This window comes from Lygodium microphyllum, chromosome 7 (assembly GCF_053477565.2).
Source record: "Lygodium microphyllum isolate KBCC chromosome 7, Lygodium_microphyllum_v1.1.10, whole genome shotgun sequence".
NCBI lineage: Eukaryota > Viridiplantae > Streptophyta > Polypodiopsida > Schizaeales > Lygodiaceae > Lygodium > Lygodium microphyllum.
The window spans coordinates 146332026-146354187 of record NC_141141.1 but is presented as its reverse complement, the minus strand read 5'-3'; the positions used below and the strand labels follow the sequence as shown (position 1 = coordinate 146354187).

Here is a 22162-nt window from a genome sequence, read left to right as displayed (position 1 = left end):
CTTTCCTGGCAACTTAACTCGTTCTACTTTTATTTGTTGGCAACTCAAGCATTCGATTACGTATTTAAGTACGTCAATTTTGAGATTTTTTCAATGATAGCTTTTCCTAACTACATTGAGAGTTTTGGTATAGCCAGGATGTCTTGAAAATGGGGAATCATGAGCTTCCCATAATATCTTCTTCTTAAGATCTTGACTTGAAGGAATACATAATCTTGTCATGAAGTAGATAAGCCTTTCCTCAATAGAGAAGTTAAGATACTTTGTCTTAAGCTTAGAATTTTGTTCTTTATTCTAAATTTCCTTCAGCATTTGTTGATATTTGGGATCATTATTTGCCTTCTCCTTGGCTAGCTCGATGATGGGGATTACTAGGCATTGATATCATTGTAGTTAGTGTTTGAGCTCTAAGAGGTTCTTCTGAGATAAGTGCATTGAGAAATGATTTGTGGCTTAAAGCATCTGCAATTACATTCTCTTTGCCGAGTCTATATTTGATCTTAAAATCATACTCTTGCAAGACTTTGATCCACCGACGTTGCCTCATATTTAGGTCTGGTTGAGTGTAACATGCCGGCTCCTCAAATCGTGGGACACGTCTTAGCAGTCTATCGAGAGATATTTCTAGAAGACACCGCCCAGAACTCCCAAGGAATGACACGAGGTTTTCCAACTAGAGTCTCTCGAGCTTGCCCCACAACGGAACTTATCCGGCCGTTCCCACTAGGATCGACCTAAAGTCCGGGTTCCCAGAGCCAACATTTTCTAATGTCATAGACCGACTTTTTCCTAACACTTTTCATTAACATTTCCTTTGAGGAAAGCTATCGGCTAACCGAGACCACTCTTCTGTAGGATAGACCCATTGGTTACATCCACCACGCTTCCCTCGGGGGTTGTTTTAGTTATCTAATTACCTACCATGTTATGTTTGACACATAAAAGCAGCTTCCTTAATTAACCCATTAGTCACAGGTTCCTTTATGTAATTTAGGGCACAGACACGAAGACAAGATAAAACAAGATCAAACACTTCCTTAATTTATCTTTGGATTAATGTGTGTCTCCTGCCCATATAGGAGAATTAAGTGTTCCTTTCTGCCTCCGTAGAAAAATCCTTCCGTCTTCCGGCAATAGAACCCAAAGGTTTATCCTACCAAGATTCTACCTTGTAACTAGTATCAAGGCCTCGAGATCCCATCTCGAGTCACGTAGAACACTTGTGTAGGGTCTAGAGGCATTGGGATTTACGTCCAGAGCTCCCACTGGCACCCAAGCACCCTCCTACGCTAAGTAATTTCCACGGAGAGACCTCTTGTGGCGAGTTCGGTCCACATTCTCGGCATGGATTCACAACCCCCTTGGTTAGGGTTTGGCGGTTTGCGGGGGGTAGCTAGTGCCATCCTTCCTTAATTATCCCTTTAGGAAATCAATCACAGCTGAAGCACCGAGCTTAATAACAATTACTAGGGAAAACATCTCTTTTATTTCCATGGCAATCTATCATCTCAGACCCGGCCATGCAATCATCAATCACAAACAACTTGGATTAGCATCCAAATCCACATCAACAAACAGTTAGATGCACAACCTCTTACTTCAAGGCATCGCAATCCCATTGCATGCACAACCAGAATTTAATTTGGATGTATCAAAACACTTTTACAACCTTTCCAAACAACCAAGCATAACTTGGGTCAACAATCCATCTTTAACAAGACCAACCTTCGTTAAAACCATTTCAACAGTTCCAAGCAGCATGCTTAGCATGAATCAACTATCCTAAAGTTCACTCTCCCCCTTGGGTTAGGGCTTTGCAGGGTTGATTTAACAAGTTCCTTCTAGGTCCTTTTGTCTTGCGCGGCCCTCGATGGTTGTGACTTACTTGACAATCTGTCTAGTTCATTGAGTTTCACAACCATAGAGCCTTTGATGGACAACCCTTTGTTGGAAAAGAAACGACTAAGTCCTTGGAGTTGGGTTCTTAAGTTTTCAAGGTATGGCAATAAACCGTCCTTGTTGGTCATCAGTTGGACATCAACTTTAAGTAAATGCAACATCTTCTAACCTTCTATCTTTAAGTGTGATACTATGCAGAATCTTTCTAGTCAAATTCACTCCTCTGCGCTTGGAGCATACCAATGCAATAGCCACTCTTATCAACTTTCCACTCTATTAGCCCCATTAAAATGATATGCAATGAGATGTTCATGCATTGATAACCTCTAGACCCTAGTGTATCCACCTTTGTGCGGGTGTTTGCAAAGGTAAACATATATCACAACAACTATTGTGTCATAGGAAATTTCTTAAGTATGTATTAGCTTCCTAAATGGATACATCATAGTGTAGGACAACTTAGATGTTTTGATTATAAACTTATTTAGGATGCAATCTATGTCATAACCTCAACTGAACATTATATGACTCGTACTAAGCCTTAATAAGTTTGCATCCTTTGCGAGAATAGATTAGAAATTCCTTCCATTTCATGTGATAAATCATGCGTATAGATTAAATTATGCGTACAATGGAAGACAGAAGTTCCTTTCGAGTTTTACGGGTCACCTGGATGTGGAGAGAGGGTGACGAGATGTTATGGTTGGCTGCGACTCCATTGGCATTTCTATCTTTGATCGTGGCTTTCGCGCTAGTACTCTCAGTAAGCTTCCTCTTTGGAGCCATCTTGCATACACGATCCTTCACCCTGGGTCCTTGATGTGGTGGCTTTGTTCAAGAAAAGTTCGCAAGTGGTCACCAAATCGATGAGGGAGATGAAAGTCTGATAGTGTTCGTGACTTGGAAAATCGCCTTGGCTGGAGATAATCTCTAACTTTCACCCCCCTCTCTCTCTCCCTCCCTCTCTCTCTCTCTCTCTCTATCCTCTACTTCTTCTCTTCTTCTTCTCCTTCTCTCCCTCTTCTTCTCTCCTCTCTCCCGCTCCTCTCATTCTCCTTATCTCCCTCTTCTCTCTCCCTCTCCCTATCCTCTACTTCTTCTCTTCTTCTTCTCCTTCTCTCCCACTACTTCTCTTCTCTCTCCCACTCCTCTCCTTCTCCTTCTCTCCCTCTTCTCTCTCTTCTCTCTCCCTCTCCTTCTCTTCTCTCTCCCACTCCTTCTTCTCTCCTCTCTCTCTCTCTCTCTCCCTTTTCTCTTCCTTCTTCCTCTCCTTCTCCTTCTTCTCTCTCTCCCACTTCTCCTTCTTCTTCTCTTCTCTCTCCCTCTTCCTTCTTCTCCTCCTTCTCCTTCCCCCTCTTCTTTCCTTCTTCCTCTCCTCTCTCTTCCTCTCCTTCTCCTTCTTCTTCCCCTCTCTCTCCCTCTTCCTTCCTCACTCCCTCTCCTCTTCTTTTTAACAACGATCATAGGGGGGGAGGGGCATCGTCTATTGCTGAAAGGGGGGGGCCTGAGGACGCTAGAGGGGGTCGCTGGACAGTATGACGGTAGGGGGGTGGTGCCTGCAGCAAACGAGGGGGGGGGAACCTGTGCCTAACGAGCGGGAGGGGGGGTGGTCTTTATAGAGAGGGGGTGCAGCTGTCGCCACCTGGGCTACATGCCCCCCCTCTCCCACTTCACTCCCTCTCTCTCTCTCCCTGACGTACTCTCGAGGGGGAGGAAGAGGGGAAAAAAAATTTTAAAACATAAGAAAAGGGGGTTCCTATGGGGGCATGGGGATATTACATCCTCTCCCGCTTAGAGGAATCGAGATGTCCTCATCTCGAATGCGCTTAGGGTTCATTGATAAAAAGTTATCATTGGGTTCTAAAACCTGTGGGTTAAGACCCATCACGCTTTCGCTGCGCAACTCTGATTTCTCAAATTCTGATCTTAAAATAACAACTTGTTATAACTCATAGGGTTCAATAGGATTTATTCCAAGTACAAGACTTATTACCTCAAGAGGATCTTCCTAGGATATCTAGTCATCCTCAAAGGTTACAACAGGATCCAAGCCTTCATCATCATATGGTTCATGATATGAGCCAAAAGTATAGTTTAGATGGCTTTGTTTGACCACATGTTCCTAATTCTCAGGGTCCAACTCAGGACAATCTATTTGGATGTGACCTAGTTCATTGCAGTGGAAACATCGGCGGTTGGGGCATCTCTTATTATGGATGTGTCCTATCTTTCTGCACTTGTGGCACCTCTTGTCTTGACCTCGTGAGTCATCTTCATCATAGTTGCCTGATTTAAGTTCTTGGACGATTGGATTCACTCGAAGTAATGCGTCTTGCAAGTCCGTTGGGCACATTGATTCCAATCGAGTGTTTATGGGTGGATTCAACCCAGTACAGAACTTTGACACCTATTGTTGTTATATCCATTAGGGGTGCATACTTTAGGAGTGAAACGAACTTCGAATAGTATGCTTCAAGGGATAATCCTAGCTGCTTCAAGTCGTAGAATTCATTCATCTTTTGTGTGTGGTAGGCAGGTGGCAGATACCTCCCTTGCACAGCTTCCTTAAGCTTATCCCAAGTGACTGTCCCCTCCGAGATCACTTGGTCTCTGCACCACTGTTTCCACCAAAGTCTCCCTTTGCCTGTAAGCTTAAGTTTGGCAAGCATGGCTTGATTAGCAGGGGTAGTTCTTGCTGCCTCAAAATAGTCCTCCATGGACTCAATCCAAATCTCGGCGTCAAGTTGAATAGTCCTTCCCTTGCCATCAGACTCGAGTGGCTGAATTTGCTTGAGAAGGAACTTCTTCTCTTGCATGTCAGCATTCGTGGGTGCAGAAGGTGCCTGACAATCAAGCCATACCACTTAGGTTATTTCTGTTTAGGATATGCCCATGAACCGAACATTAATCAATCATGTATCATTAAGAAGTTTCGCTCTGATACCAACTGTAACGTGCCTGCTCCTCACATCACGGGACACGTCTTAGCATCCCATCGAGGAATATATCTAGAAGACGTCGCCTGACACTCCCAAGGAATGACACGGGTTTTGCCAGCTAGGGTCTCTCGAGTCTACCCCGTAACGGAACTTATCTAGCCATTCCCACTAGGTTCGACCTAAAGGCCGGGGTCCTGGCCAACATTGTCTAAGGTCATCGTCCGACCTTTCCTAACATTCCTCGTTAACATTTCCTTTGAGGAAGCTCTTGGTTCAGGTCAAACCTAGTGGGAACGGCCGGATAAGTTCCGTTGCGGGGCAAACTCGAGAGACCCTAGCTAGCAAAACCCACGTCATTCCTTGGGAGTGTCGGGCGATGTCTTCTAGATATATCTCTCAATGGGCTGCTAAGACGTGTCTCGCGATTTGAGGAGCGGGCACGTTACATTGAGTGAAGATCCATTTAAGACTTTTATGGCCGGTTACCAATGAGAATTTCTTCTCAAGTAGATAATGTCTCCATAACTTAAGAGCGTGGATAATTGCAAGTAATTCCAAGTCATGAGTAGCATAATTTCTCTCATGAGTCTTCAATCTTCTAAATGAATATGTTGCTAGATGTCCTTCTTGCATGAGTACGTATCCCAAAGCAAGAGAGCTCGCATTGGCCACCACTTCGAATTCTTTGCTAAGATCGGGTAGTTTGAGGATTGGGGCTGTGACTAGACTTAGCTTGAGCTTGTCAAAGCTAGGCTATTCAACTTGGGTCTATTTAATGGCAACCTGCTTCTTGAGTAGGTCGGTGAGGGGTGCAGCAACCAAGGCTTAATTCTTGATAAAGACCCGATACCATCCTGTTAAACCCAAAAAGCTACAAACTTCGCTTACAATGGTTGGACGTGGCCAGTCTTGTACATCCTTGATCTTGGTTGGATCTACTGAAATTCCCTTTGTTGTTGAAACTATAAACCCTATATACTCGATTTGCTTATTGAAGAATGCACACTTCTTCTTCTTAGCATACAGCTTGTGAGACCACATTGTCTCAAGAACTATCCGTAATTGTGACTCGTGACTTCCTTCATCCTTGGAATATGTTAAGATGTCGTCAAAGAATACAATGACAAAATCATCAAGAAAAGGTTTGAATATATCTTACATTAATATGTTGAAGGTAGCAAGGGTGTTGGTTAATCCCAATGACATTATGATAAACTCGTAATAATCGTGCATTGTGCTAAAAGCAGTTTTTGGGATGTCTTCTTGCTTGATTCCGATATGGTAATAACTTGATCTGAGATCAATCTTGGAGAAAATATTTGCTCCTTGTAATCGATCAAGTAGTTTGTCGATCCTTGAAATCAGATACTTATTTTTTATTGTTACATGATTTAGCCCTTGATAATCAATGTAGAGACGAAGAGTCCCATCCTTCTTTTTTTGAAACAACGCCGGAGCTCCCCATGGTGAGTTATTGGGCCCAATGTATCCTTAATCTAAGAGCTGTTTGAGTTGTTCCTTTAGTTCTATGGCTTTCGGAATGGACATTCGATATGGTCACCTTGCATAACTAGTGCAGCTCCTGGTACTAGCTTGATTTAGTAGTCGACTTCTCTTTGTGGTGAAAGTTTAGTTAATTCTTTAGGAAATACATTAGCATATTCCTTAAGCCACGACGGTTCATCTTCGGCTTCTTTATCCTGTTCAATTTTATTTAATTTGATTAGGTATATATGTGAGACTTTTCTTAAATCTTTAACAATTTGAGAAGCTTTTGCTAATTGAATCTTCGATTTTCCTACTTCTCGTTGTGTGGTCACTTGTTGTCCTACAAGATTCAAGAATGTGACTTGGCCCTTTTCACAATGAATATAAGAGTCATTGGGAATTAACCAATCCATTCCTAGCAAGCACTCATAGGTTTCGAGGTTCATCACTCTGAATTTCATGTTGGTCTCATTGCCACCCAGATTAAACTCCACCTTACTTGTCTGTTGTATTGAGGAAACTTCTTTTCCATCAGCTAACTCAACTATCAGCCCAGATGCATGCATTGTGTCTATGCCTAGTTTTCTAGCACACCTTGGTGATATGAATGAATGTGTGCTTCTACAATCAATCAAAATTTTAAAGGGTTTACCGTTCTAGGTTAATGGTATTTGAATTACTGAGAATTGTCGATCTGGTCCCTTCTTGTTGAGAGAGGCATGAATTCTTACTCTTTCCATGTCGGTTTCCAAGGTGGGACCTTCATCACCTTCTACTTCCTTAAGGGTTATGTCAGCAACTCTTTCTCTAGTTTTGGCTGTCTAGCTCTGGTTGTTACGGAACTTTCTTTAGTGTTCATTTTGTCCAAGTTTTGGGCATCGCCTTTGGGTGTGGCCAGGTTCGTTACAATAATAGCACCTGAAAGTATCCTTATTACCACCAATAAATTTCTCCACTTTTGACATCATAACGTTCTTGCTATTAGTAGTTTGGAATTGACCTTGGGCTCTTTTTGCATAGGCCCAGTTATATTTCTATTTTAGAACTTATTATTCCAAGGCTTATCGTTTCTTGGTTTGGACTGGAATTCCTGTATGATTGGTCTTGCTCTTATTAATGCATCTTGGAGGTCGGATGGATGCATTGCTTCAAGCCATGTGTTCACGGAATCATCCAATCCATGGCAAAACTTGGATACTTGCTGTGCAATGTCCACAGATGTTGCATACTTGAGAAGTGTTACAAACTTTGAGTAATAGGCTTCTAGTGTCATTCCAAGTTGCTTTAGAACAAAGAATTCATTTATCTTTTGTGTGTGGTATGTTGGCGGAAGATACCGACCTCGCATGGCATCCTTTAATACGTCCCAACTAACAAATGCTTCGAAGATTTCTTAGTCTTTATACCATTGTTTCCACCAAATTCGGACTTCTCCTGTTAGCTTTAACTTACCGATCATTGCTTGATTAGTTGGGATAATTCCAACAACAATGAAATAATCTTCCATGGACTCGATCCATATTTATGCTTCAACCTTGACATTTTTGTCTTGGCCAAGAAAAAAAACAACTCATATCTTAGGCTACAATACCAAGTTTTTTTATATTTCTTTTCACTCTGATACCACTTGTAACATACCGCCTTTGATTACATGACGAGTAATGTTTTAGTAGTCAACTAGAGTTTATCTTCTAGCCATTGCCATTTGTACTCTAACCAGAATGATCGGATTTTGTCCCGGCGAGTTAACCCTAGGTCTACCCCACAAGGGAAGCGCCTAGAGTTTCTCTTTCAGTCGTCGCCATATATGTACTCTAACTAGAATGATCGGATTTTGTATAGCTAGTTAACCCTACGTCTACCCCGCAAGGGAAGCATCCTGCCATTGCCCACCACAGAGGACTGACCTAAAGGTTCCTAATTGACCTAACAATCACCAATCAACAATTAACTCACATCCGGAGATGTCCTTCGAGAGGCTTCTTGTCCAGAAGGAGTAATTGCCATTACCCTTAGTTCATGGAGTACAACACTTTTTTCCAATAGCAAGCTAAGGATTTATAAAATGCCTTGCAGTGCTCTGGCACAGCCACCATACCTTTCCCCTAAGATAATTTACAATTTGGGTTCTGAGACCAAACCGTAAGTAAGTTAGCAAACCGGCCCTTCCTAGAGTTTCTTCCTAGTATTTGTTTTTGGGAAAACCTCTCGGCTAACCGAGACCACCATGCCAATGCCATAGGACTGGATTCGTCGGGAATCCATCCACCCGCTTTCCTCTATGGAAGTTCTTAGTTATCTAATTACCTACCACGCTACGTGAAACATATAAAAACAGCTTCATTAATTTAAAAATCCCTTTATGCACAGTTGTTCGTTTGCGTAATTTACTCACATACATACAATCAGAATTAAAAAAATTCATTGATTATATTCCATAATGTGTGTTCTCTTGCCCATAGAGAAGAAAAATTACAATTTCACGTCCTGCCTCATCCAACGCATCTGCACATCACGTGCTGCCTCATCCAGTGCATCTGCATGTCACCAAGATCAAATCCACCTATAGCTAGCGTTCATAGGTGTCCCAAGTAGAACTCCGGCTATACAAGGGACCGAGTAGTTCCTAGGTGCGAAAGAGATTTATTAGTCAGAGCCCCCCTAGAACCCTATCCAACTCCTACTTAATAGGATCCTTGCTGGGAGATCTCTCGCCATCGGAGCTGGTCCATGCTTCCACGACAGTAAAAACATCCCCTCTTGGTATGGGGATTCAACACCTATCCTTGGGGAGGTATAGAGCTCCTCAATTCTTATCTCTTCCAATTCTTAATTCAATCAATATCTAATCTAGAAGATCACAAACTAGATTGATATCTACAAGAAGTTATGACTTCAATCAATCTGTAAGAAGTTGGGAATAACAAATTAGTGTAATAACATTGATATTATGCCATGTTACGCTGACATTGGTATAAAAGGAGAGGAGATGTAATTTTTCACATCTTTTTGACACAATAATACAATTACAGACTTTCTCTCCTTTCTTGCTCACAGCTTCTATGGCTTCCCCTTCTTTCCTGTCTTTCTCTCTCTAAATCTAGTCTTTCTCTCTCCTCGTCACTCTTCTTCTCTCTCTTCCTGCAGTCTCTCTCTCTTCTGCACTATTCTCTCTCCTCTTTCTCTCTCCCCAGTTCTCTCTCTAACAAGTGGTATCAGAGCTTGAGTCTTTGATTCATTCTTTTCTTCCATTTTCAATCCCATTTTCCTATTTCAAAATCAATTTTAGACAAAAATGATACAAGACAGTGACTAATGGAGTACTGCAGATCATCTACAGTTAGTAAGAAACTATATCTGGAGATATCCAAGGTCAGATATGACGGATAATGGCTTAAATGACAGGACGTCATCAAACTTCATGCAAAAATGGAGGTAACTAGGGTAAAGGATATTAACCGGGCTTAGTTAGAGACTAAACTACGGTTACTTTTCAAAAGAGGTCTTCCTTTCCTCTTTCTCCAAGCTCTGCCCAAGCTTCCATGGAGTTTTCTGGCTGAGATCTCTTCTTTACTCATTGATCCTTGCTCTCCATCAACAATGGCGTGCATAATGGCACTCTAGACATCAAATGCAACAGGTGGAGTACCATTTTATGGCCTGGATGAACAGCCACGTGGACTGGACAGCAGCCCGAAAATTGCGCTGATTTTTCCAGCCCTGCTCTCCATCATTTCTCAGTCAATCTTCAGCTATGGTGCTTCTAAACGATTCCTGGCAGTGATTTCTTCAACTTCCTGGTGTGTTTACTCCAAAATAGGGCTATATTCTTCATCTTTTCACTCTCTTGAAACCCTACATGAACAGTCCATGGGCAGCCATGAAAGCTTCAGCCCAAGCTTTCATTTCTTAACAATTTATTGAAGATTCTTCATCCTTTTAGCTCATGGGATCATCTCAGCAAGGATTCTTCAACAAATTGCAAGGATTAAGTACGAAATGGTTAAAGATTGAAGATCAAGAGCTTCTATGGAGCAAAAATTTGGGGGAAACGGGTCTAATGCTTCAATTTCAAGCATTTGAGGCTCCAAGATTGTTCCTAAGTCCTGGATAAACAAGTATTAGGGATTATTTTACCAACATTGGACAACCGGAGGTTCTATCAAGCATATGAGATTGATCAAGTCATCATTAGCCATGTCAAAGGTACTTTTCTTCAATTCTTAATCTCTCTCATTAATCCAATTGCTGAGCTTAATCCATTTGATTGAGAGATTAAAGAATTGAACAATATTCATTAAGTTTTCAGCCAACCATTGCTTGAATCCATCTATTCATGAATGCAATGCTTGATTTATGCATAGTAGTTCCAATCAGTGAATTAGAGGCTTCAATCTGAAATTTCAGCATAACACTTGAATCCCATTGACTGAATTCATTGATTGATGAACTTGTTTACTCTAATACAATTGATTGGCTAAATTTCTTTTGCCCAAGTTAAAATATTGTAAAAGGGTAAGCACTAGCAATCAGTGAGTCACTGAATTGCATTGGTAAGACCCTTCTCCTATCCCAAATTTTCAAAATCTCATTCAATTGCATCTCATGAAAGGCTGAATGAATATTTCAGAAATGCATATCATGCTGATTGATTAGAACACTAGCCTCTGCCATGTTGATATTCCCATCAAGGAAAAAGGTGGATGCCGGGGGAGATAGTGGGACAAAAGAGAGGTGATCCTCCCTCACTATCGAAGATCCCGAAGGGGTGCAACCAACCGACCCGGGGGGAACTTTGCACACCTCCCGGTGATTCGGAGCCCGTGTAGGGAGCCTATCATGCTGTTTTATCCCTCACACAGGTACAACGAGTGGAGAATTGAATACTGAAGACTTTTCAAGGGCTCAAGTACCTACAGGACCAAAACAGGGTAAAACAGGGAATTTACAGGACACTTACAGGGTACTTACAGGTGGTTACAGGTACACCCTTCATTATTGAAGCACAGGTGCAGGTACTAAAGGGTACCCACAGGTCCTATATACCCTTTTGCAGGGTTTGGTAGCCATTTGGGGTTACTATCTTGCACTACAGGGTCAAAACAGGGCACTTTCAGGTCTAGACAGGGTGCATGACTGGACAATTCAGACTCAAAAATCCAGCTACAGAATTTTCTATCCTAAACCTATTATAGCGTGCTATAGCTCATCTAGAAGAGGAAATTCTTAGCTTCGATTTGCACTAAAAATTTCTTAAATCGGAGCTCCCTAGCAAAAGTTATAGCCGTTTTTCTGACAGGGGATACTGCAGGACTGCACTAATATGGCAGGATATAAAGGCAAAAATAAGATCCAGGAAGATTATGCTCAGCAAATCAGAGATTCCATGATGGATAGTACACTTCAAGAGAGCCATGAAGAGCTTCAAAAACAAGGAGAAGTCAGTATACTCAATAATACTTTGTGTGCCCATGAACAAAGATATAGGGAACGACATGAGGCCCTTTTATCAATAATGAAGCAGATGATTTTATCTACTGATCAAACGAAGTCTTCCGTTGATAAGTTGCTGAATTCAACTACTCAAACCCAGGCTTCTATTGACAAATTGGTGGAATCTAATGCTCAACTTATGGCACAATTTTCTCAGCTTATGCAGTTGCAAATGGCATCAAGAGAAGCTAATGAAAAGGCTTGTTCAAACAATGGCCCTTCAGCCCCACTTCAGCCATCTAACCAAAATGGTCATGGAAATGGGATTATTGGAAGAAGAGGCATTCCAAATAGTCAGTATGAAGTAGAAGAGGCTTCACAGAGGCATGATGACTATTTGAACAGTTTGAATGGGGCCAATACTCAAGCTTTGGACTGCATACTCAAAATTCTAGGGGTGCTCTACCAACGTGAAGATTACATAGTAATTCTCAGCCACCTGTTGGAAGATTTCTGTCTCAATTTGGAGGCTCCGTACTTGGTAATCCTGATCAACCAATTTTGGGACAACAACCATTTCATGAAAGGGAATTTAAGGACAAAATTGTTTTAGCCAAATTTAATGGTCAATCATCTTCACCATCTGATTTAGAGGAATGGACCTCTAAGATGGAGTCCTACTTTGACATATACCCTAAAACTGATGACATGAAGATTCACTTTGCTTCCTTGCATTTGGAGGGATTTGCCTATACTTGGTGGAGGTATATCAAGAAAGAAAATATACTTGTAGAGAATTGGGAAGCTTTCAAGGCACTTATGGCTGAAGTCTTTGTTTCGCCTCTTAAGAAAGAGAAGTTAGCACGGAGATGGTATGGTTTGGAACAAAGGGGCCTAAGTGTAAGAGAGTATACAAACCAATTCCTTAACCTAACCATGTATGTGAAAAGCATCAGTGATGAGGCTAAGCTTCACAAGTTTATGTATGGCCTGGAGCCATCTTTATCAGCTGATGTTATGGCACAAAATCCTAATTCACTTTTTAAGGCTATTGAGCTTGCAGAGCGCTATGGAAGAAAGTATAGAAAAGAATATTTATTTTAGCCTGGTTTTGGATAGCCAAGGACTGTTTTAAAGCAGGGACAAGTTGGTAACACTTATGGTAGTAATCATGTGTCCAATGGGAGCTCATGAGTACCAACTTATCGTCCATTCAATGCTTCTAGGCCTCAAAGTAATTTCAGGACAGCAAACAGTTCAAGAGTTGATTTCAAACAGGGGGACAACAAGCCTAAGTCCATCCCAGCTAATACAAATCCTAAATCTATTCCCATGGATCTTTACAAAGAAAGGAAGGACAAAGGCTTATGTTTCAAGTGCGGGAAAAAGTATACACCTGATCATGTTTCAAAGTGTGTATACAAAAATGCCAAACTTAAGCTTCAGATTATGTTGGTTTTTGAGGATTTTAAAGATGACATAGATGAAGCTAATGCAGCGGCACTTAATGCTGAAAATGAAGATCTTGAGGAGGAAGTTGGGCAAGAGTATTTTTATGATCCAGCCGACTATTTTCCTTTTGATCTAGGTGGAAGCGTTCTGTTTGACCCAGGTGGATTTTGTGATGATTCGCTTGCTGCCACTAATTGTTCTATCTCTATGGATGCTTGGACGGAATCTAAGAGCCTTAATACACTCCGTATGAAGGGAAGCATATGTGGTAAGCCAGTGTTCATCCTGATAGACAATGGCAGTACTCATAGTTTTGTGAATAAGTCCATCATGGACAAGCTAAATTGTGTTCCCACAGACTTACAGCAGCCCATTAGAGTTCAAGTGGCTAATGGTGAAGAAGAAATCAGCACACAGATTTGCCCACAGGTTTCTTTACAGTTGGCTGAAAATTTTGAAGCCAAGGTAAACCTGGTCACCCTGAACCTATAGATATTGTACTCGGTTGTGATTGGTTGATGACATTAGGCAGGATCACTATGGATTTCTCACAGTTATATATGGAGTTTATCTCTAATGGACAACTTATCCATTTACAGGGGATTCCTAGTAGATCAGATTTTCAGCTTATCACCATCCAACAACTCAAAAGAAAGTACAAGAAGCACTCACAAATATTTGTTTTGCATTTGAATAAAGAAACACAGGATCAGCCCAATAATTCAGCAAACCATCCAACCTTGACAGCTTTTCTTGAGGAGTACAGAGATCTATTTGAAGTACCTACTTCATTGCCTCCTAAGAGAGAAGTGGATCACCCCATTGATTTGGAGCCTAACTCAAAGACAATCAATAAGCCACCTTATAGATTATCAAAAGTGTGAATGAGAGGAAGTAGCAAAGCAAATCAAAGGACTTCTTGAAATGGGATTCATTGAACCAAGTTCTTTCAGAATGTGCATTGACTACAGGGATCTCAATAAGATCACAGTGAAGAACAAGTATCCTATACCCAGGATTGATGATTTGCTTGATGAGCTTAAGGGGGCTCGATTCTTTACAAAGATTGATTTGAGACCAGGGTATCATCAGATTCGCATGCGAGAGGGTGATGAAGTCAAGACTGCTTTCAAGACTGATCATGGGCTCTATCATTTCTTGGTGATGCCATTTGGGCTTACAAACGCTCCAACTACCTTCCAAAGCCTGATGAATAAGATCTTACAACCTTTCCTCTTTCAGTTTGTGTTGGTGTTCTTTGATGACATCTTGATCTATAGCAAGACTTTACAGGATCACTTGGCGCATATGAGGAAGGTTTTTGATGTATTGAGACATCATAGGCCTTTTGCTAAGGAAAAGAAGTGCTCTTTCATGCAGACTGAAGTGGAATACTTGGGACATATTGTCAGTGAAAAAGGAATACAGATTGATCCCAAGAAGGTGCAATGCATAAGAGATTTGCCAACGCCTACTACTACTACCTCTCTTAGAGGATTCCTTGGTCTATCTTCATTCTATCGCCGATTTGTTAAGCATTATGCAGCAATTGGAGCTCCTTTGACTGACAGGTTGAAGAAGGAGACTTTCTTTTGGGATGCTCTTGCAGATAGCAGCTTCAACCAGTTAAAGAAACTCCTTACCTCTGCTCCTATCTTAGTATGCCCGGATTTCTCCAAAGAGTTTACTATACAGTATGATGCTAGTGGCAGTGGCATTGGGGCTGTTTTGCTTCAGGAGCATGGAGTAATTGTATTTGAGAGCCGTAAGCTTACAGATAAGGAAATGGCCATGAATGTTTATGATCAGGAGATGTTGGCTATCTTTCATGCGATCAAGAAGTGGCACCATTATTTATATGGCAGCCGATTTAGAGTACACAGTGATCACAGGGTACTCAAGTATTTCCTTACTCAGTCAAATCTCACTCCAAAGCAACGTCGTTGGGTAGCTGCATTACAGAATTATGATTTTGACATCACTCATACAAGGGGCAAAGATAACATAGTGACTGATTCTCTTTCTCGTATGTGGGCCTGCAAAGTTTCAACTATGACAAAATTACATAATGACTGGATTGAAGAATTACAGGAGGCTTATCTTTTAGATGAGGAATTCAGCCAAATCTTTCAGAAATTACAGTAAGGTCTTATGGAAGAAAACTTGCATTACCAGCTTAAAAATGGTCTTACTTGGTGGAAAGGCAAGATTGTTATTCCCTCTACTTCTTCTTTTAAGCGGAAAATTATGGAGGAGTTACATTCTTCGCCTCTAGCTAGACACTTAGTGTTTTCAAGACCTATGATAGGATTAGTAAAAGCTTTTATTAGAAATGATTGTGGAAAGATGTCAAGGACTTTGTTATGAAGTGTATGACTTGTCAACAAAATAAGAACAACACCCATAAGCCAGGAGGTTTGTTACAGCCATTGCCTATTCCTACGAGTAAATGGACTCATATTACTATGGATTTCCTTACTGGCTTACCTACTACCAAGAAGGGATTGAATAGTATTTATGTGGTGGTAGATAGACTCACCAAGGCAGCTCATTTTATTCCAACCAAGATTCAGTTTACTGCTTCTCAAGTGGCCAACCAGTTTATGGAGCATATTTTTAGACTACATGGATTACCGCAGGTGATTGTCCATGATAGAGACTCAAAATTTATGAGTAACTTTTGACAGGCGGTATTTACATCTATGGGCACTAAATTGGCTCCATCTATGGCTTATCATCCTCAAACTGATGAACAGACAGAGAGAGTTAATAAATGGTTGGAGACTTATCTTCGCCATTTTTGCTATGATGTCCAAACCTCATGGGATTCTTGGTTACACTTGGTTGAGTTTGCTTATAACAATTCCACTCATGCGAGCATAGGAGTTTCACCCTTTGAGGCTTTGTATGGTTATAAGGTGCCCTTACCCATAGTCATCTTTAATGAAAAGATCAATCCTCATGGGAAGGAGGAGTTGGAAAGAATGCAGACCCTTCTTCAGTAATGCAAGGTGAATCTAAGGAAGGCTCAAGATCAAATGAAGATGTATGCTGATGAGAAGAGGAGGCCTTTAAAGTTCCAAGAAGGAGAGCTGGTTTTGTTGAAGGTGCCCAAATCCAAGTACTCTACGTTAAAAGATGGATCTAGTAATAAGCTTGCCCATAGGTTTTATGGCCCTTACTGGATCCTCAAGCGAATTGGAGATTTGGCATACAAACTAGAGCTTCCCTCTTCTACAAAGATTCATAACGTCTTCCATGTTAGTCAGCTCAAGCCCTATTATGGTGATCGAGTGGATATAGTTGATGAGCTGCCACCCATTGATGAAGATGGTCTTATTCAGTACATCCCAGAGGCTGTTATAGGTCAGCGTGAAAAAAAGCTTCGATCACGTTCTATTGTGGAATATTTAATCAAGTGGAGAGGTTTACCACCTGAAGAGGCTTCTTGGAGACCTGATTCTATATTGGATGAGTATCCATACTTGAGGGAGATATTGGTGGCTCAAGCCTATTGCTTATGGAGCTAGTAATGATGCAGACTGGTTCAGGACAGCATGCTATTTTAAAACAGTTTTTATCATGCCTAATTTGCAGAGCTAAGCTATCTATATGGACTTAAAGTACTCTTCAAGAGCTTCGTTTTGATATATGGTACATCCCATTTGGACACTCCTATCAAAAGTTATGGCAGATTTGGTCCAGCAGGGACTATTTACTCAGCAAGCTGTCTACTTTGTTCTGGGATTATTTGTTGAAGACTTTATGGATCCATTCGCTTATGAAGTATTCCAAATCCTATATATAGCTGGGGCTTACTTCCGTTCTTCAATTTCAGCTCATGTAGTGATCATATTTCATTCAATTCCCATTTGTAAAGCTGTAAAAACAGAGTAGTACTATGTTCTATCCATTTTTTTCTAGACGCTATCAAATTTGTTTTTTAGGACAAAAACTTTTGGGAAGGGATGGATTGTAAGAAGTTGGGAATAACAAATTAGTGTAATAACATTGATATTATGTGACAGGCCAAGAAACTTGGTTATAAGAATTGGGAAGTTAGAGTCCCCAAAATCTAGATGCCTCCGGTTAAATTCCAAGGGGAAGATTTCATTTTGTGAAACTCAAGTATCGGTTGCTACTAGAATTAAGCATCACTTGAAAGTTGCATGATTGTGTCAGAGAGAGAACTGGGGAGAGAGAAAGAGGAGAGAGAAGACTGCAGAAGAGAGAGAAGAAGAGTGACGAGGAGAGAGAAATACTAGATTTAGAGAGAGAAAGACATGAAAGAAGGGGAAGCCATAGAAGCTGTGAGCAAGAAGGGAGAGAAAGTCTGTAATTGTATTATTGTGTCAAAAAGATGTGAAAAATTATATCTCCTCTCAGTGTTTCTAAGGAGACTTATCTTATTTCTATTGAATTTGGATAGAAAATTTTTAGAAAAACTTGTGGTATCGCGATTGGTAAAGGGTTGTTATTTGTGCTTGTAACTCCATTAGTAACTCCCGTGCTCGCAACTCCAACTATTGCTTCCACGTTAGTAGGGTCATTCACGATTTCTGCTTTTGAATTATTTCTCTTCGCGGCCATGATGGAATAGAGGTATGATAGAATAGGATAGAGTTTTTCAGTGTCTTCTCTTCTTGGATCGGAGTAGAAGAGGATGAGAGGCCTTCAGCGTATCCCTTTCCTTGGGTTGAACAGAATGATGTCTCTTTGTCTTGTGGAATAGTCTCTCCTCCTTCTCGATCAGTGTCTCGTCCCGTCAGGATTGCTCTTTTCCTTTCTCATCTTGTGGGAGCCATGAAAGATGCCTGATGGGTTCGAGCAACGCTTCTGTGTAGGGTTGGAGAGAGAGAGAGAGAGAGAGAGAGAGAGAGAGAGAGAGAGGCTAATTGCAGTAGAGCTTCATCGTGTCAATAATAGCAGAGAGAGTTCTGCATGGGCCGTTGTGTGTCTGTTACGTGATGCTCTACCCATGTTTATATAGTAGTGCAAGGGGGGGAAGGGGGGGGAGATAAAGAGAGGGTGCCTCGTTTTTGTCGTTTTTTATGATTTCATTGATGACAAAGATTTCATCTTTTTCTGCCCTACAACTTGTTTGGATCGTAACTTCATCATATGACCTCCAAATATAGTTATTCGTCTACTCAAAACAATCAGAACACATGTGGTTGACAAGCCCTCACGGACGGAATTGTAAAAATTCATCAAAAATAGGTGAAAATGATGATTTTTTGTAAATCACGTTATTTTTATCTATCTTTTGTCTTGGACAACTTATTTCCTTCAAAATAAGTCATAGTATATATTTGATACCATCCAAGGTGGGAATTAATTCATCTAAACATGATATTAGAGTTTTCAAACTATTCTAGTAAACCAGTCATGCTTCCTGTAAATCCTTAGAGATTCTGTAGTTTTTTTTTTTCATGTGTGGATGTGTAACATATATCAATTTTCTTTGGAATGTATACGCACATTGTTTATTAAAATAAACTAAGTAATGAGGACATTACATTTGTCATTATCGTGTTTACTTCTTGTGTATTCTTTATCTTCTCTTCCATCTCATATCTCTACTTCCTTCTATCTCTAATCCCCAGTGGATTCAACCTTTCGACAAAAACGCCTTTGACAACGGTCACCAGGGGGGAGGGATGGGATTATGTTACAATGAAAAAGCTAGCTAAATTTCAAAGATCTATGAGAGGCTAGTATGTTGCTACAAGCTCTATTTAGAGAGTGCCATCTTTTGCTGAATGAAAATGATAGAACGTGTTAACATGACTATAGCACCTATGTTGTTAAATATACACTTAGCCATGCATATAGACGTCAACCGCAAATAGTTCTTATAGATGGACCAAGCATCTCATCAATACCATATTGTAAAAATGTCTTCATGGTTTCAATTAGATATTGATATACACAATATGTATTTAAAGTTTTTGTATAGTGTAATAGTGAAAGTGGGTTAACCTTCACTACTTTTGTGCTTCTTAATCATATAAAAACATATATATATTAAGTAAAAAGTTTCAAATATAATCAAAATTTATCAAAGATTATATATCATGATTCTTTTTTTGAAGAGCTTTTGAATTATATATAACATAATAGAAAATTTTGTGTTTTAGATCGTCCTTACCTCTAGTTAGCATATGCTAAATTTGTGCTAGTTAACAGTATGGACAATACTACTCTTGAAACATTATTGTTTTTGTTTTCTTTTGAAAGAGTTTGGTTCTAGTCATAAACGGTCATGTTCAGTCACTTTGTTATTGCAAGTTGTCATAGGATTTATGGTAACCTTATAACTACTCCCCTAGCTATGTTGCATTTTTTATAGTTGTCTAAGAGTTAAGAAACATTTCTTTCTAGCAGAATATGTGGTCAAAGAATGAGAAAATTTTAAGCTTCAAGAATGATGCACCGTTTATTTGTGCAACTTCAAGGATGTCACATCATTTGGTATGTAGTAAGATTGGTTTAGAGACATATTTCTTTTTATTCTAGTGTACATTGCAACTAGTTTTAGTACCAAGAGATGGAAATTTCATGGATATTTTTCACATTCATAATTCTCTATAGGGATTTTTTTCTTGTCAACTATTATGATGTCTAATGATAGGTTATGTGAGGAGCTTCTTTTGTGGCTATACAAGTAGTATTGAGTTTAAGGTTATAGAAGCAAGCAAATAGCAAGAGCCTCTTGCTTGTAGGGGTCACATAGCCAAAACCATGTGTCACAAAATGTGAGCAATGCCTACCTAAGGTCCAAGGGTATGCTCACTAAAAGGGAGGGGCCATGGGAGGTTGCCACATTCTTCAATAGGGCAAAGAAGGGGGCCATCGTGTGGCTTGCCAAGATGGCCGTGCCGGATGGCACCAAGCTTAGGGATTATGTACCCTTTCTCATACGTTGGGGGCTTATAAATGTGAAAAAGAACTTGGTGTGGCCCTTCTGGTAGTAGTGAGCCTGTACCTTGGGAGACTGGGCAGCCCGGTACAATCCGGCTTTGAATGCGATGCAATGGTCTAGGAGGGAACAAGCACCTAACGGCCCACCCATGGCTCTTTAATAGGAGATGCGATAGGGAGACAAGCCAGGGGGGTTGTTTGGGGTAGCGAAAAGCCCGCAGCAATCTGTCATCCATAAGGGAGTAGATGATCCTGCGAGCGGCAGGCCACAAGAAGGCAGGTATGGTGGAGAGGAAGAGGCGCACTGTAGACTCCGCGATCTCCTTGTTGGAGTCTGCGTACACCATGTGCGTGGCCTCAAACTCGTCCCTCAACTTCTTGAATGCTTGGATGCTCCCTGGTATGCCCTTCATGCCCATGCGCGTGCCTATGTCGTGCCATTTTCTGAAATAGGCCAGCTTCTCCTGCTCCGTCCACTCTCGATAGCCATACCTGGCAAGATAAACCAATCAAAATTTGCGAATGTTAAGATTACCGGAGCTCGGGAAGGGGCCTAATTATCAAAATTGCCACATCAGCAGATGCACACAACGCCACGTCGCCACCGACTCTCGCTGGCCCCCGCCCCCGTCAGGGCAACTTGTTTGCGACATCCAGAGAAGGCACGCCGCACGGCATATCGTTGGTGATTAAGAGCCCGCATCGACGTATCCTTTCGCCAAGACTGTTGACCCACCTGGTCGAGTCAGCAAATCGATGATGTTGCCACGTCAGGGATCCCCCATGTATCAGATGTGGGTTCGCTTCAACCTAGAACTTGTTCACCTTCACCAAAATCCTTCTCAATTCTTTGGAAGAAGGAAATTAATCTTCTTCAAATTTCTCAAAATGTAATTACATTTGTCAAAGATACCTCTCAATGGGATACTTTCTTCTCAGATAACAACGAAAAGGATTTACTTCCTCTTCCTCAAAATGTTTTTCCCGAACCCTCTGTGTATCTCCGTCCCCATCCGCAAGGACAAACGAATCTTTGAACGGGCCGTCGCGTCGGCTTACCGTACCCGTCCTTGGTTGCCACGCAGCAACCAAGCCACACACCTCTCTCTCTCTCTCTCTCTCTCTCTCTCTCTTTGACACAGAGAGGTTAGGGTTTCGAACGGACTACGTACATGGCGGACCACTCCATCGGCAGCAGCACGAACATGGAGAGCACGTACAAGTAGTCGTCGTTGGCGATAGGGTAGAGCGAGTGGATGAGATTAAGGCGGCGCAGGGCGAGGGATCCTCGGTCGCCGTCCACGTGGTGGAAGATCATCTCCTCGACGAGTAGATCTGTGTCGTCGTAGCGCTTGGAGGCCGCGGTAGCGAACTGGCCGGCTTTGCGGAGGATTGCGGAGATGGAGGGGATAGCGTAGGTCCGGAACAGAGCGAACTCCAGAGCCTTCCTGCTCAAGAAAGGGAACTCCACGTACAGGGTATGCGCATTGATGGCGTGGTATTCCCTGCCCGCGTCTAGCGAGGCCACCACCCTCGCCCGCTTCTCTCTCATCCTCGCGCATATCAATCCCCACGCCAGGCATGATGCCACAGCACAGATGAACAAGACGACGGTCGCATCCATCTCTCTCTCTCTTCGCTCTACAGAACCAGTGTCCGCAGAAATCCAGCCTTGATAGGCCTTAGGCCGGTTACACACCAAAAAAGGGAAGCCCACTTTGTAAGCTTTGACCAATCAAAACACTTCTTTAAAGGTTGGCATTTCCAGTCTTTTACACATTGGAGAGGACATGACTTGTTGTTTACTTGCTAAACAGGTGAATTCTTCCCTCATTTTTGGACGAGTCTCTTCTGTCCACTTTATATAGTGGCAGATAAGGGTGTACTTTTTACATTTGCAAACAATCAAAAGATTTATAAGTTTATTTTTTTTATTTTTTTACAAACTGTGTTTCTTTGGTGTGTAAAGGTATGACGCCCATGTTTGTGCCCAAATTCAAAAAGTGCATGCCCACAATTTGGACGGG

General features: G+C 41.4%; 1 protein-coding gene across 1 annotated transcript; it reads right to left on the bottom strand.

The window, feature by feature from the left end:
* Positions 1-19604: 19604 nt before the first annotated feature.
* On the bottom strand, positions 19605-21943 carry LOC148034059 (ER-bound oxygenase mpaB-like). Its single transcript, XM_087682061.1, has 2 exons — positions 21308-21943; positions 19605-20627 (listed from the first exon to the last, which is right to left on the bottom strand). The coding sequence occupies exons 1-2, from the start codon at positions 21757-21759 to the stop codon at positions 19985-19987; spliced, it is 1095 nt and encodes a 364-aa protein (XP_087538187.1). The 5' UTR covers positions 21760-21943; the 3' UTR covers positions 19605-19984.
* Positions 21944-22162: the final 219 nt, after the last annotated feature.